Consider the following 17,993-nt stretch of genomic DNA (forward strand, 5'->3'; position numbering starts at 1 on the left):
CCCTCAAAACACGTTCACCAACTTCGCTTCTCGCACTAATCAGGCCATTAAATTTAAAATCCACATCCAGAATAGATGAGGTCATGAACAATTTACACCCCAAGAAAAATAACTTCCAAGTTCCGACACAATGTCTCCTGTATGGAATCCGACATGCGAGACTTCTGAAGTGACCGCTGTGCTGTGATAAATAAAGCTTTGTCCTAGGTCATGTATCCAAAGGAGTCTGTCCTCTTTCCACATTCATGCATGGTCTGGGTGGGTGAGTGATGTCAAATGTGAATTGATAGGGGCTTTACAGGCTTACGTCCGATCTCACCCCTGAGAAGGGATTGTAAACCAACATCAGACGGTGATATTTGCGGTGAACAAACCACTAGTAACGAACTTTTGTAAATGGAAACATTACGCCTACTTTGATGAATGACTCATTACGCGATTATTTGAATTTTTCTTATCTTCTTAGCCTCATCTATTCAGTAGTAGAAATGAACATTAAATCATCTTCAGAGATTATACCAAAATATTCAAATATTATCTTAGAAACTGATGGTATTGAGTGAAATAAACGTGTTGGACAGATCTTCATCTCTACTTTACTCTGTTTTTCAATTCAAGACGAATGAGTGTTGTTATACTTTCAAAGCTTTATTGTTAAGAACGAATTAAACCTGGTTTATCTCGAAGCATGTCATCGTACGTCGACACCTGCAAAAATAGACCCTCAAAGTAGTATTTCCGCCAAAACAGCTAGTCACCGCTGCCTATTTGAAGTCCACAAACGATTACTAAGAATTTAAGAAATAAAAAGAAAGTCCAGGAATCATGCTTTGTTTGTTTACTGACAATTAAATTCGATGATGTGTATGACCAGAAATGTTGCTAGCTATACAAAGGTTCTTCTTTTCTGGAACTTGATACTTTTCTTGATACTGCGTGTTTTTTCTCTCCAACAAACCCTGCGTGTTTGTCTAGATTAAGATACTTCTAGAGCGACAATTCTTAAGTCAAATGACGGTAAATAGATTAAATCTCTGTCCGGTCTTAAAAACCCCTTAATTTGTTTTTAAAAATAAATGTTAGTATTTAGTATACACACACACAACAACCAGTACATTTCTTTTCAATTGAGTAAATTACCACTTTAGATTCAGATTTCAAAACGAAGATAGTAAAAGTTTAATACAAAAAAAAAATAGTATGTATCCTTCAACCAACTCATAGACCGAATGCATAAATGGCGGCCAAAAATGTATTCTTATGTTTATGTGCTCATTAGACACACTAGCCTCGCTCTTAAGTAACATTTCTTTTGTATTTTGTCCATGCAAATGAGACTAGTGAGTCTAATTAGCAAATAAACAAAAGAATATATTTTTTGGCCGCCATTTATGCATTCGGTCTATAGAGACGGGGACAGATAAAACAATGATGAAATTTGAAATGCTGGATGAAGAACAAAAGAAGGCGGCTTATGACAGATGCACTGTTTAAGTGATCCAACATGGCGATGTACGATGTTCGCATAACGAAAACTCCACCATCAGTCTGACGAGTAACGAGTAACCTGTGACGAATAAAAGTTGAGTTGAGGCATTGGGTGCTTGTCATTTGGCCAAAAAATCCGGAAATTTCAGTTTGAGGTCAAATGGAAAGACAATTTTTCCCGAAAATCTTTTCGGAAATTGTGGACAACTTCCAGAGGTAGTCCACGTTTTCCATTCGGAACCAAACTTGGGAAATTCCCTTACCATTTGCGAGAATCGTTCCGTTTCCAGGTCTTTTTCGCAAGATCGAGTAAATATGCGCTATTCTCATCCGGTCGGTCAATAAATTTGGCAAATCGCTTACCTTTATGCAACGATCATTCCATCCAGATTATTTGGCTAAATGGTAAGCACCCAATGTCTCAAGGAGATGGTCAGATGACGTCATAGTTTACTCGACCCACCTCTCGCCCCACGGCCATATGTGTAAAAATTACGCTCGAAATAATTGAATTTCCCATATTGGAGATGGACCTTAAAATTTGGCAAGGTATGTTCTTTCGATTAGAAAAGCAAAATTAACTGTGAAACTTCTTTATCTTAGCACCAGTTTGGAACATTTCTTTTACGAAATTGCACGGGGTAAAAATAAAGGTGTCGAAAGGAGAGGCGAGAGTTTTTAAAAGTACGTTGGGTACGTGTGGTAGTGCAGTAACTTGACACAGTGCTTTATTCCATAACTGTCAACTGAGCTGCGTTTTGTTTTCCAGGAAGTAAGATGTAAAATACTCAAGCCAGAAAGATTGAAGAAAATAAATGGGATTCGAGAAACATTGGCTTCAAGGCTGACATGAAGTTCAACTTCTTTTTCACAGCAAATTTAAGCGTGTTCTCTGAGTGTCTGACAGTTTCCACGACAAAAGTTCACTGATGTTAGTAGGAATTAACGGCGGGGTTAGTATCTGGATGGTTGACCCCAAAATATACGACTTTGCTGCCAGAAACAGAGGGCCAAAAATTCTATTTTAACGCTCAAAAATGCGAACTAAGCATTGAACAGATTTTGTTAGCCTTCTTTATACAAAACAACTATTGATGCAAAAGTAAATAAATATTGATACACAAGGAAGTTTTTAGGAAGTGTCGATCGAGAATAAAAAAAATGCCATCAGTAACAAAATTTGCGACAGGTGTTAGGATGGCATAAACCGGAAACGGAAGTTCGCGCGAGTGACGTGTTCATCCGGGATAGATATGTACGCGCAATGCGGAGAGAGAGCGATGTTGTAAAATGATGATATTCGATGAAACCTTCGTGAAGTGCAAATTGCTGGGTGTTTTTGTCATTTCGGACGTGGGTAACGTTTTGGCGACCCTGCCAGGACGAACTATAAACCACGAAGCCTTCGCTGGATGAAATTCTGGACGGTTTTGGAAATAGAATCAGTGGAGTTAATGCGAACGGTATGGATATGGTGAACGACCACGTGGAGTGAGAACAAATAGAGGAAAACTAGTCAGGTACCCACGCTAGGAGTACATTTTAGAGTTGAAAAGTAGAGTGCACCCGTGAACGGGTTTTTGGGAGTCGCCACTTGTTACCGTATTCTCAACCAGAACTGTACGCTTGCATTTATTTTTGAAGGTTATTATTATTATCGTGGGAACATGGAGCAACTACAGCTTGAAGTGAAGCGCGATTATTTGACCAAAATGAGAGTACCTTAGGTGAAATGATCGAAATCATAGGACTTGAAGACGATCTTAACGGTAAAAGTAAGATGCAACTAACCAAATTATCAGAGAAGGAATCGAAAGTAAAATGGCAGGCGATGAAAAATTAGCACAGATGTGCCTCGAACAACTACTGGCGTACGTGAAAGGAAGTACACCGCGGCTTGAACCACTGAGTAAGTCGACTGCTGGAGTTAACATAAAGCCAGCCGCTACTGGAGTAATAAGTGAAACCAAAACTACCAGTGAAAAACCAAAACAAGAACAGGGGGTGGGGCATATTCTGAACCAGCTAGCAAAATCCAAAGCGGGCCCCTCTCTCCTATGCAGAGAATTCAAGATTTCCGGTCAAATTGGTGAGCCTGGGCAGACAGAGAAACTAACTTTTGTGTCTTTAATGCACCAAATTGACTCTGGCCTAAAACGGGATTACAACGAAAGTGAGATTGTGGACACCATGATTCGTGCCATTTTCCCGCATAGCAGCCTCAGAAGTTATGAGACCTTAAGTGACCTCTCGCGGTCTAAGTTGCGGCGGATCCTCTGTGTGCACTTCAGAGAGTAAGAAGCCACCGAAGTTTATCAGCTATTAGCCACTGTCTGTCAACAAAGCAATGAGTTACCCCAGCAGTTCTTACTCCGTGCATTGGATTTGCGTAGCAAAGTAAATTTTGCAAGTCAAGAGTCAGACTGTGAATTTAATTATGGGCCGGCACTGATTCAGAAAGGTCTGCGTGATGATATCCTCGCATCCGACCTCAGACCAACTCTACGAACCACGGGACTCACAGACGAAGAACTCATAAAACAGGTGAATGAACTTGCGTCACAACAAGCAGAGAGGAGAGCCAAATTGGCCTCAGAGCGCCAAAAAACAGCAAAAGTAAACGCATGTGAGGCGTCGAGGGAAGACAAGGAAACAAGACCCAAGAATACAACTTCAGAGAGCAACCAAGCACTCCTGGCTGAAATCCGTCAAATTAAGTCAGAAATCAGTGACCTCAAAGATCGGGTTAATGGTCGTGGGAATCCAACAGCAACGCCTGGCTGGCGGGAGACAACCTACATGCAGAGGCCCTGGAAACAGTTATCAGCCAAATCGTCGCTATCAACGTTGGGGTTGCCAGAATTGTCAGCAATGTCGGAGAGGTGATGAGTGTGACCATTGTTTTGCTTGCGGTTATGCAGGATACCTGGATCGTGAATGCCATAGAAATAAAAACCGGGGTAGTCGCCAGGGAAACGACAGACGACTATTCCCGCGGGACATGGAATAGTCGACAGTAACAGCAACAAGTCCCTCCGATGTAACGGCGGTGGTAAAGATCAGTCACAAATAAAGAGATTTTTACAATGTTCAAAATACAAGGCTGTAAAGAATTGTAGTCAGAATTGTCAGAGGAAACACTGGCAGGAACACAAAGTTCTGTGCGCTGCAATTGCACACCTGTCCAACAGGACAATGCAAGATAATGCGGACCCCAGCAATAGCATCTTTGTTAGTCGTCTGACACCACAACAGCATGCCATGCACTGTGGTGGGATTGATTGGGAAAAGATGTACTGTCAAGGGAGAGATTAAGGTACTTTGGGACACGGGCGCCCAAGTATCAATAATATCTGACGGGTTTGTAAGGAGAAATTTTCCTGACATCGCTGTTAAGGACATATCAGAATTATTGGACATCGAACTGAACGTGACTGCTGCCAACGGTAGTAAGGTACCATACATAGGATGGGTGGAGCAGAACTTTAGACTGTGGTCATCTAAGGATGAATTGGCAGTCCCCTTTCTTGCTACTGAACAATCGCTGGACTCCCCGTTAATTGGGTTTAATGTGATAGAAAAGATTATCAAAACGGTTAGTGAGAATCACGTACTTCACCAGTTAATTACTTCTAGTTGTACTGGCCTCAACAGCCAAACTGCCTCAAAGCTGGTGAGTTTTATCCAAAGCCTGAATAAAACTGAACGTTGCTCCATTAAGACCATGAATCATAGCATTACAATACCTCCGAGACAGAGTCAAAAAGTCACTTGTAGGGCAAATACGAGACCAATAGAAGGACTAACACCAGTATTGTTCGAGCAGGTTGAAGCCTGCCCTTGGCCCAGTGGTTTGGAAGTCCAAGAGACCTTGTTAACTATGAAGAGAGGAAAGTCATGTCAAGTTGGAATTGACACTGTTAACAACACTGACCATGATATCGTACTCAGAGGGCGAACCTCGCTCGGCCGACTAAAACTCGTCCAATCAGTCACACCAGTTGAGGTTACATTGAAAGACTCTGAGGGAACCTATGAAGCAAGCCAGGAAAGGAGATCCGAAAACACCCCTGGAGAATCACTGAATGAACAGCAAGCTTCTATGAAAGCTGGAAAACCTATCAGTATCCCACCACACATTAAGGACATAGACGTCGAGGGTCTTAAACGCGACCAGAAGAAAATGATTTTTAAACCACTGACGGAAAAGCAAGATTCATTTGCAAGGGACGGTAACGATATTGGATGTATCAAGGAACTGGAGCTTGAGTTAGACCTTGTTGATCACACTCCTGTACAGAATTATGCCGCAGTACCTAAACCACTTTACCCAGAAGTGAATCCCTACATAGAAGATTTGCTAAATCAAAACTTTATTCGACGTTCGACATCGTCATATAGTTCGCCTGTGGTTTGTGTGATAAAGAAGGACCGAAGTTTAAGACTGTGTGTGGACGTCAGAGCACTAAACAAAAAGACCCGACCAGATCGCCACCCGATACCCAGGATACAAGAGACTTTGAACAACCTCGGTGGAAACTCTTGGTTTTCGGTGATAGGCCAGGGAAGAGCTTACCACCAGAGGTTCATGAGTCCCAAAAGTCACCCGTTTAACGGCCTTCCTCACTCCTTGGGGCCTTTATGAATGGGTGCGAATACCATTCGGCTTGTCACGTGCGCCAGCGGCCTTCCAGCGATTTATGGAGAACTGCCTAGGAGATTTAAGGGATACAAAATGTGTGCCATATCTAGATAACATAATTGTGTTCAGTGTAACATTTGAAGAACATACTGAACATATGCGCAAAGGCCTTGGCCGATTATGAGATCATGGAGTTAAATTGAAACCGCAGAAGTGTAAACTGTCCAAGAGAGAGGGGGTTACAAGTTGGACCCGTCCAGTATCAAGTCTGTTCTTGCCCTTAAGGATTCTATTCCGAAGACAGTAAGCGAGGTGCGAAAACTTATGGGTTTCCTAAATTACTACCGCAGATACATCAGGAACTTTTCTACAATTGAAAACCTATTTTCGATCTCGTCAAGCACCTGCTGAATCCCCTGAAGAGATGAAAAAGCAGAAGTCAAGGAAAGACATTGGACAGTTGTCCCCGAATTGTCCTGTTGATTGGACTACCACTCATCGATCTGCGTTAGAAAAACTTGTCTCACCAGTGCTCCAGTAATGGACTACCCAGATTTTGAGAAACCTTTTGTCCTACACACTGATGCCTCCAAGGATGGGCTGAGTGCAGTGTTGTACCAGTATCAGAATGATGTTCTTCTGCCACTGCATACGGTTCCCGAACCTTGACTCCTGCCGAAAGGAATTACCACCTCCACTCCGGAAAGTTGGAATTTCTAGCGTTGAAATGGGCGGTCTGAGATCAATTTAGGGACTATCTCTTCCACGCCCTAAGCTTTCAAGTACACACCAATAACAATCCTCTGACCTATGTCTTGTCCACTGCGACGCGTAACGTTACGGGTCTTTCTGGGTACTGTGGGTAGATCCCACTGTAATCTTGATACCCCGAAACTGGATATCAAACAAGCCGATTTTAGCCGATTTTAATTTCACAATTCACTATCGCCCAGGAAAAACCAACATTGACGCTGACACATTATCCAGAGTACCCTTAGACAGGAGTGATTACATGCAAGTCTGCACTGAGGTGGTACCACATGATGTCCTTCAGGCTGTTTCTTGTTCTGCAAAGTTCCAAGAGGATGGCACCGTAAATTGGGTGTCAGCTCTTTCAGGAGATCCCACTGTAATACTAGCTGACCTGTACAACTTTGAAGAACTTGATACCCCGAAACTGGATATCAAACAAGTCCAAAGCACTGATCCAGTCACTCGTCGAGTATATAGTGTTCAATGTCTCTCTGCAGGTGTGGCCAGTAAAAACGTCCTCTTGCAAGATGCAACGTGCGATCGACTCCAAGGTGACCCATCTTCTCATGAAGCTCCTTGAAATTTCTTTGGAACGATGATCTGAGTACGAGGTCTCTTGTGTCTTCTCAGTATCCAATCCGTGTCAACTGAGAGATGGTCCCATTCGTGAAGAAGTAGCTTTGTCTTGTTTAAACGGAAGCCACCTACTCTCAAGACAAGAGCCCCATTACAACCTATTGAGACCACCTCTCCGTTTGAACTGGTCGCCATTGACGTTCTCTACCTGAAAAGGAGTAATGGAGGTTATTAATATATCCTTGTTGTTACGGACCATTTCACTCGTTATGCGCAGGCTTATGCCACTAAAAAAATCAGCACGAACAGTTGCTCAGAAACTGTACAATGATTTTATCTTACGATTTGACTTTCATTAAAGATTTATTATGATCACGGAAGAGAGTTTGAAAACCACCTTCAGCATGAGCTAGAAAAGCTCTGTGGGGTAGTACACTCTCGCACCACTCCATATCACCCACAAGGCAATGGTCAGGTAGAGCGATTTAAGCGCACTCTTCTGAGTATGCTCTGCACCTTAATAGAAACACAGAAATCACGCTGGGCAGATCATCTAAATCAAGTAGTTCACGCGTATAACTGTACGAGACACGAAACTACCGGATATTCACCGTTCTTTCTATTATTCGGACGCCATCCTCGACTACCAATTGACTTACTCTTCGGAATTCAAGGGAAAAACCAGCAACAGTGTCATTCTCAGAATGTAGCAAACTGGCGCAAAGCGATGATGGAAGCTTACGAACTCGCAGGCCAGAGGGCTACCGAAGGGAGTACCAGAGCATTGGAACCTGGTGATAGAGTACTGGTACGCAATCTGAGTGAACGGGGCGGTCCTGGTAAACTGCGTTCCCACTGCTGGGAAGAAAGGATTCACGTAGTTGTCAGTCGTAGAGGGGGCAACAGCCCATTGTATGAGGTCAAGCCTGAGGGTGGGCCCGGTGGAACAAGAACGCTACACAGGAACCTGTTAAGACCATGCAACCATCTCCGTGTGGATATCCCAAGCGGAGTCACCCAACAAAGTAGGCAGACTCAGCGAAGAACACGTCATAAGACAAGGACCAAGCCCACGGTATCTGCACCGGTGGAAGAGGTTTTTGGGGATGAAAGCAGTGAAGACGAGTGGCCAGCTGAACCTAACAGGCCACCGGGACTAGGTGCTGTTCATCAAGGGAAACCATGCAATGAGGAGAGTGTTGTGGAAGAAGTAACTCCCGCATCCAGAAATGAGAGAGAGGACCCTCTGCTCCACCATGGTCCAGACCCTTCAACCCAGGATGTTGGTGGTCAGGAGGATGTTGTTGAACATGAGCCCAGACAGCAACGACAGAGGCGTCCTCCGACTATCTTGACTGATGACACTCTGCGTAATCCCGTTTACGAAAGTCGATCTGTTGCTCATGCAGTTTCCCATGACCTTGCACCCATGTCAGGAGACCAACCAATGCAGTATCCTGTTTCAGCCTGGAGCATAAGTGCCCCAACTCTACAGCAGTCCCCGCTTCAGTTTGCTGTACCGGTAGTTGCCCCAGTTCAGCATCCGATGATCTTTGGTTCTCATGGACTGTACCCCTGTACCTTAATAGGTTATCAAACGAACACTGGATATCCAGGACTGCATCCAATGAACTTGCGCCCGACACCAGTGTCAGGCCATGTATACTAAACGCACTTTTGCTGATATCTTAGTTCGGTTTTCAAAAAAAAAAAAAACATTTCGATTCTCGTGTCATCGCCCAAAAGTGGCATAGACTGCATTAATATCATGCACATGAAATGTTTACCAGCGACGTAAGCGGATGCGACTTATTGGTAACAGTGTTGTACCCATGTGAACAGAGGAGAAAGATGTTGATTTTCAAAAGCGAGAATAGTTTTTTCAAGTTAGTTTTGTTAAGTAAACGGTGGGAAACTTCTCACGAGCGTTGTACCTCGGAAGGATCACCTCATTGTTACTTTTCATAAGTGTCGGGGACGACCCTTTTTCTCGGAGGGGGTGTATGTTAGAATGGCATAAACGGGAAAAGGAAGTTCGCGCGAGTGACGTGTTCATCCGGGATAGATATGTACGTGCATTGTTGAAAAATGGTGATGTCTGATTATAGCTTCGTGAAGTGCAAATCGCTTGGTGTTTTTGTCATTTCGGACGTGGGTAACACATGAAAACAACATAAATTTGGTGCCGGGGATATAAAAAGTTCCCATCAGCGAAAAACAGTTTGGGAGATTTTTGCTACGTTCAATTTATCTATTGTTATTTTGGCTGCACAAGTAAATCGCAAAATCGAAAGTGACATCGGTTTTAGCGCCCTCCTGTGATCAAGTTAGCTTGCGTGTCACTAACAACTGGATACATCTGTGGCAAAATGTTTTGCTAGTAAGTTTTTTTTCTTTCAAGTGTTATAAAAGTCGACAAGAAATTCAACAAAAAGATCACAATCGTCCAACTCTTCAGGTCGACCATAAGTCAAAAATTTACTCTCCTAGACGAGGTTATTTATCGCCAGGTAATTCCATCGTTTTGGAAATAGAAACTGCTTTATTAGTCATCAGCGTCACAAATTCTTGCCGATTGTGCGGCTCAGTTGTTGAAATTCAAGCACTCTTCCAACAGACCTGTTTATTTTCGTGCTTCACACAGTTACTTTCCAGTGCGGCTGTTCAATGATATGATGATGGCCCCCTCACCTAACACACAGGCGGCTTCCGCTTCCTTATTTTTCATACAGATATAATTTTTTAAAAGAAAAGTGGAAAAGTGTGAATAAACTGCAAGAGAAGAAAGAGGCTATCAGTGAAATCAACAGACACAGACTAGCCGATATATTAAATCCATATGTTTATAATTACCAATAAGCAAAATTAAAGTAGTGTTGCCGAACGTACACTTACATTCGATGACTAAAAGGTTTCGACATATGTGAAAACTGAGTTGCAATTTTTACTCGTGGATATATCCACTAGTTTTGGTGAGGTTCTTTATGCAAATGTGTCACTCCTGCGTAACCAGAAGTTCGATCTAATAAGCCAATCAGGATGGATAATCACAACACAGCTTAGAAAGCTGTGACTTCCTGTTCGCGAGGTTGTGTGCCGCCATTGTTGTATGTCGCTTTTATAATTTTGTGTTTGAGCACCTTCCGCTGTATTTAGAATCAAGCAACGGAAGAATTAAAGAAATGGCTTTCTTCGGAGGTGAAGCAAAATATTCTGAACAAGTACAGATTGGTGCAATTAACTGTGCACCGTCTTTCATTACAGAGCAATTGTGCATTTGTTGTCACAGCAACATACATGGTGTGATGCACTTATTGTGCAAGCAGTTCGCAATGTATTAAATGTTACTATACGTATATATGAATCCATTGAGGGGTGGGCACCAGTAACTGTTATCATTCCTATAAGCGGACAACAGGGAACTACTGTGAACATTGGACATCTAGATGGAAGACACTATGTTTCAGCCGACTTCAGTTAGATTATTATAATGACAGTACACTGTATTTCAGGTTATGACATCAGCGGTGTTACCAATGTCAACAATTATTTAGAGCCTGGTAATAATCGATTAATTTATGATGGCCAAAAATGATGTGAGTGTCAGTAATAATTTCTACAAAGCAGTGGCAAAAAAGAGCATATATGAGAGAATCTATCAAGCGGAAGAGACAAAATCACTTGAAGAATTCAGGGAAAAGAAAAACAATGCAAAACACCAAAACAGATCTGGAAATATTGAAGCAGCAAGGGAATTAATAGGAAAAGAAAAGCAATCCAGAACATATCAGAGACCTTAACAGAAAAGCATAAAACCATTTAAGGAAAGCTAGGCAGAGCTCAAGGCTAAACCAAACTGAAATTTGTCAAGGTCAAGACTCTATTAGACATTCCATGTCAAAAGTGATTCAGTCTTTTTTGTGATAAGATAACACATGGCCCTGAATATATATGCACTTGCTGTGATCAGTTATGGCTCATATCATCTGTTTCTAAGTGTAACAGTTTCAAATATAGTGATATTTGCAAGGTTTGTTGGAGGAGTGTATAACTGGTGCAAAAAGTGTTAATATTAGTGAATGGATCTGCTCTACTTGCTAAACCTGATGACATTAACAATATGACCTGGCAACAAAAATCAGACCTTATTTCAAAATTACCCTGTCATCTGTGCAATGAACTTTGAACACCTGGTGCAGCTCTTTATAGAGGATGTGTTAAAGAGTAATCTTATGCCTATTGGAGAAATGGTATACTTATTTCACAGGGTTGAATTCCAGCAAAGGGGATTACCTCACATACATGCATTATTTTGGGTATCTCGTTGCATATGAGAGCCCACCGTGCTGTTACACAATTATCCAACTATCAATGCTAATGCATAAAGAAAACTTCAACCTGCCAATTTTAAACAATCGCGGTAACTTTCATATCCACGAGTAACGACAGTGGCACTTTGATTTAATGTTTCGTTTAATTCAGAAGAGCTCACCTTTTCTATCACTGGGAAAAAGTTTTGAGCACAGCGCTGTGGGAATTTCAACGCGAACTAGCTGATGAAATCTACATTTTTTGCTGATCGATCGCAATGATAAAGACAAAAATAGTTTTCTACCGTTTTTCTTTCCGTTGCGAGGAAATTACTCTTGATTTTTTTTCAATGCAGGCGGAGAAGTTGACCTGGTCTTTGAGAGTAAAAATATTATGGTCGACTGATGAGTTTTTTTCTTGTTTATTTGACCTGCAGAATGTCTGTGAAACTGAGCTTGCGTGACGATCTCCGTAGACGTGAAAAGATCAGAGTGATTTTGATTTAAGACATTTAAGAATTTAAATATGTCTTTTTATTTGACAATAACGTACTCAAACAGTTTTCATTCTCTTTTCAATAAGAAAATTAAGATTTGAAAAAGGCGACAACTGGATTGCAAACAAACATCAATTGTTGTAATTCAAGAAAACCGTACATTAGTTTCGCAAATCATGCACGCGCTGCAGGCCTACAAATCTTACACTCACTCACTCAGACAGACAGCCCCGATGACATAGCGTTGTAGCGCACTCATAAAGTGCACTACCACAAAAACTAAAATGGCATAAAAAGACACTTATCCCGACAATGCTTCGGACACGCGAAATTCACGAGGGTGTAATGGACGATTTGTTTTGAACCTTTCTTGCCTGAATGTAACGATTCCGAATACGAACGAAATTCCTATTCCTCAGTGTATAATATAACAACATACCATTGTTAATTTAACAATATGAGCGCGAACACTAATTTGATTATTTTGACCATTTCCAATCAGCAGTCACGTTGGTAAGTGGCAATAGGGTCGTCACCGAAAATGCTACAAAAGTCACGTGAAAAAAAGAAAAATAATCGTGCTGAGGTGCACGTGCAGCACGCATTTTAGCACAAATTCGTGCGGTCCTCTTCACAACAACGACGTGAAATCACCAAATTTGAGGTTTTGACGACAACGCGAGCGCACAAATGTGAATATTGCATTCTCTATTTTAACTCTGTTTTACTGTGAAACCGCTCGTACCAATTCATTTTTAGGATACTTCGTCCACAATGTACGACGTCAATGAGATGGAAGTGACGCTTTCGTCGACGTCGACGTCGTAAATCTTAAAGTCCCTAATGGATTTCGTGAACACGAGCTTCGAGTTGATCATAATTGGAACAGTCTCATTGGAGTGAATCAAAATAGGACTTTTTCGATATTAAAATTCAGCTTGAAAGAGAGGTTCTGAGGACTAAGACAAAGGAACGTGGATGCAAATATTTTTCACATCCATTCCAACGTGTTTCTATTGTTTTTGTCCTCACTGCCTACTATCAAGCTGAATATTTGATATTTCCAAAATGGCCTATTATTTGAGTCTCTTTGGACTCAACATGGTGCCGCGAGAAAAAAAACCAATAGCAGTGTATTTCTCACCTCAAAATGAGGAAAACTTGGACAAAGTGGTGAATAGTGCGTCGCCCCGTAGTAACACTTTTCCGGTCGGCAAGGATGACGTGTGTTCGGTCGACATTTACATGACATCAGGTGACCTTCTACATGAATGACGTCGGCATCAAATGACCATGCCTTGAAAAGAAAATGGTGAGGAAAAACCTTACAACATAATTAATAAAATGCTTGCTTAACGAATTTAACCTGTCAATTTTTTTCCCCATTAGTCAAATCCAGAGAAATTTTCCCTTTGTCAAACAACTCCAGGGAAACCACATCTTGTCAGATTCAAAAAGACGCCTCTAGCTGGAGAAAATTGGGCTTAAAATGATTTAAACAAATAAAATATTAAACAAAAGAAGCGATAGTTTGATATATCAGTTTCTACTCAATTTTCATATCATCTAAGTTGTATTCATTTGGTTTAGCAAAGATGTATATTGCGAACATTTTTTAAAGAAAAGTCTTGACAAAATTTGGCAAGCTTCATAGAAGTGATTGAAAATATTCTCCGAATTTGACAGGATGGGTTTTCCACTTTCTCGATATTTAAATCTGTCTTAATTAAACAAAATATTTGCCATGAGTACGTATTTTACTAGTTCTCTGTGTGATTCTTGTACTTACACTTCAATTGTAAAAGAACTGAAAGTCTATTCGATCCTGACGTACGAAACACCTGGCCAGTTTCAATAAAAGCGTTCTGTATTGAACCAATTTGAAATCTGCTGAAGCAGAAGCAGCGCAAAACCGTTTGAAGTGTTAAGCCTGGTTTTCACTAGTGACGCAAGCACAAGCGCAAGCACAATGCAAGCACAAGCACAATGCAAGCATAACCAGCTTATGCTAATGAAAACAAACGTCAACATAAGCATCCAAATCAAGCACAGCAACCGCCATTTTGTTCAAATGCTCAGACGCCAGGGAATCTGGAACGAGTGCTTTAATTGGCCAGACGCAACAAATTTCCTAGCTTGTGCTTATTGACCGAATGCAAAATTGGCCGCCAACAAATTATTCTTTTGTCTTTGTGTTAATTAGCCCGACTAGCCTCGTTTTACAGCCCAAATTCTTTCAATTTTACGCGTGTAAATTAGGCTAGTCAGGCTAATTAACACAAAGACAAAAGAATAATTTGTTGGCGGCCATTTTTTGCATTCGGTCAATGCTGTGTTTTGTTTTCACACGACGCAAGCGGACGCAATCATAAGAGCAACCACAAGCGCAAGCACAAGGAAAATGAAAAAATTTGATCCTTGTGCTTGCGCTTGTGATTGGTCTTGCGTCAACCCCGTTTTCACGGTGAAATACGCGCTCTTACGCTTGCGCTTGTGCTTGCGTCGATAGTGACAACCAGGCTTTATATCGTCATTCCGTGTAATAAATTCTTATTGTTGCATGATTTCTACCATTTGCGTTCATCCTTGAAGCGTGACGGACTTTGCGGGAAGTTTTAATTTTCAAATGTTAACGGTTTGTCCCGTCATGTGTCACTTTTGACCAATCAAACGTTGGCAGTTTCGTCGTGAAATTGACAACGTTTTTGGCGGCATACCAGCATGTTTTGTTCACGTGCTCTTGAAGTTTTCAGGTTTTTCCGTGAGAGCGTTTGGGTTTTGCTTGACCGCCCTGACGACGTCTCTGATCATTTTGCAAAGGACACAAAAAAATTCAAAGTTAACAAGGTTGGAAGGATGTAAATTACCGTCCAGGAGTCACTTTAGATCAAGATTCAAATGCTCCATGAAACACGGAAGAGCGTGTGCGCAGAATGCCCTTTACGCAGTTTCAGGGTGACCCTATTCCACGGAATGGTGAAAGGAAGGAATGGAATGGTGGAACGGCGGACTTGCGGAATACACGGAATATTTTAAATACGGAATATAGGAAATATTCTAAAACACGGGATGAGAGGAAAGTCTTTTAAAAAAGGATATAAATAATGCACCTTTTGCCCGTGAGTAGTTTGGGTAGGATAACAAAACTTCAGATGATAATTTTACATTTCCTCGCGACGAAAGATGAAAAATGTGTCACAGAGAAGAGTTCAACCCCGGGCCAATATGTTTTCCCCGCTTCCGTTTTTGAGCCTCTCGGACTGTGACTACACATCGCCAGCGCACTTTCCCACACTCAGAGAAGGAAAAATGGAGAAAGACGATGTTAAAGTGTCTAAATTGCCTCACAAACACAATACGCGACATGTTCTTGTTTCTTTTTGCAGGCTGATTTGCTAAGTCAGTGCCTTTTTGAAGGTCTTTATTACAAAACCTAATTCAAGCATCAAGTAAAGCTATAACCCTCACAGTTATGGACACAATTTTAGCAATTGCCTCGTTTTAGAATATTCCGTATATTCAGTGTTTTTAGAATATTCCGTGTATTCCGTGTTTCAAAATATTCACTATTTTCCGTATTTTGCATGTTCCATATATTCCGTGTTTTAGAATATCCGTATTTTAGAATATTCCGTGTATTCCGGCCCTTCCGTTTCCATCATTCCACCATTCCATCCAATAGGGTCACCCCAGTTTCCTCCTCGATCTTTCTAGTTTCACTTCGGCTTCATGTATTTTTTTCTCGTAGTAGCTGGAATCATAGTATCGATCTTTTCTGTTCCAAGGCTTCGCTTCTCAGTAATGATGTGGCCTTTTTTCTTGGGTCTTTCTACTTTCTTGCTGTTCATTATCGTTGCCAAGAAAGTCACTTTTCAGACAATCCTGGGCTTTGGGACGATCTGAATTAGAGCTACATGAATCAATCTTTTCAACGGGTTTGGTTTTCACACCAGGTGACGACCCCTCGAACAACTTGTAGCTTTACGTGCAATCGAGAAATATCCGTTCCTTCGATACGTTTTGAGGAAGAGGCTGAAATTCTAAGGCACATGGGTTCGTCGTTCAATACAACATGCTCGCCCTCGTCATTTTGGTAAAGTATATCATATTCCATATATATTGCTTGGAAAACTCACGGGAGTTAGATGTTACAACTCTTGAAGTAGGCTTAGCTACATATATCCGGAATTTTTTGGGAATTTTAGACATCAAAAAGAATTTTAGAAACTCTCAGGAATTAAAAAAAAAAGACAATTTCGAGAATTTTAGAGCAATTTGAATTTTTCACAGGCAGAAACGTTTGTATTCCAACCTACCAGGAGAGGGGTCAGTCCGTTCATATCCATTCCTTATCAGCGGTTATTCACCAAAAGGGGTCCTACAGTGCATCTAAGCAGCGGTTTCTCACCGAAGTTTCGGAATCCGGATCTTTGCTTATAGCAAATATGGTAGACTTTGCACTATAAGAAACGAAATTATAAGAATTTTCGGGAATTTTGGAGAAGTTTTTGGAGAATTTAAACATTTCTAAAATAATTTAGAGCTTTTTTTTGGGAAATTCCGGAAACAATTTTAGACAATTTTTCGGGAATATGTAGCTAAGCCTATCTTGAAGACTCCAAGGCAGATTCAAAATATCTCCGCTCTAACGGAAAAACCTGAAAACTTTCAAGAGCTCGTGAACAAAACATGCTGGTATGCCGCCACAAACGTTAAGTTCATGACAAAACTGCCAACGTTTCATTGGTCAAAAGTGACAAAACCGGACAAACCGTTAACCCTTCGCGGAAAATTCGTCACGCTTCAAGGATGGACGCAAATGGTAGTAACATCATTCTTTCGACAATGCCAAAGAATAATGCACTCGCATAATGTGGTACTGGAGGAACCGATACAGACAAAACGAAGAAATGTTTTGCGATACAGACAACAACGAAAAAATGTTCTGAGAATAGAATGATGGACATGATGATTACCTTCGGCCCACGAAGAGGTATTCTGTGGTCATTTTCCCGGGATTTGAAGCTCGAACAGATAATCTGTGTGGCCATTTGCCTGCTTCTCTTTGTTTCATCCAGTACTCTATCAAGTTTCGTCTCACCTTTGGAAATCGACAAGCCAATTTACCGACGAGAATGATATCTGAATACAATACTTGAAAACCTAGAAATGTTGACCCGTTACGATAGCGCCTGATCGATGTTTTTTGTTTTATCCATCTTTCCTTGCCTATTTTTCCGGCTTACTTTGAATTGTTTGAATAACCTACAATCTTGGACAAAACTCTTGGGAAAAATTCTAGGCTTACGAAGCATCATTTGGCACGTACTTCACAAAATATATTGGTCCTTTCCCCCTCCAACCCCATACAATGTTGATGCAATGTGATGCGAAAATAACTGTCGCAAGCCTTCGGTCGTTTTTTTAAACCAACATTGGAATGGGAGGAGGTGGAAAAAACTAGGAAGAATTTCATCTTTCTCCACACAGACAAATTACAGCGTCACATTTTCCCAACGAGTTTTGTCCAAGATTGTAGAAAGACTTCCATGAGACGATAAAAGCAATATTTTTGTGATCTAAAGACCAACGTAATTTTTCAAAGGTATTGCATGCTCTGTTGAAATGATCATGATTTCCTACGAGTTTGTGACGGGCTACTATGTCATGAACCTTGGGAGACGTTCCCTATCGTTTCTACCTTACTTACTTACCAATGAGAGGAAA

General features: G+C 41.2%; 1 protein-coding gene across 1 annotated transcript in view; it reads right to left on the reverse strand.

Moving 5' to 3' along the window:
* Positions 1-17,362, reverse strand: part of LOC138037882 (uncharacterized) — a 23,708-nt gene extending 6,346 nt beyond the window's left edge. Inside the window, exons 1-2 of the mRNA XM_068883736.1 lie at positions 17,243-17,362; positions 13,411-13,563 (exon numbers count right to left, since the gene is read on the reverse strand). Coding sequence (XP_068739837.1) covers positions 13,411-13,563; positions 17,243-17,317 — 228 coding nt within the window. The 5' untranslated portion in view covers positions 17,318-17,362. The remainder of the gene's footprint in view (positions 1-13,410; positions 13,564-17,242) is intronic.
* Between the last annotated feature and the right edge of the window lie 631 nt (positions 17,363-17,993).

The sequence above is a fragment of the Montipora capricornis genome, chromosome 2, assembly GCF_036669925.1.
Source record: "Montipora capricornis isolate CH-2021 chromosome 2, ASM3666992v2, whole genome shotgun sequence".
Classification (NCBI taxonomy): domain Eukaryota; kingdom Metazoa; phylum Cnidaria; class Anthozoa; order Scleractinia; family Acroporidae; genus Montipora; species Montipora capricornis.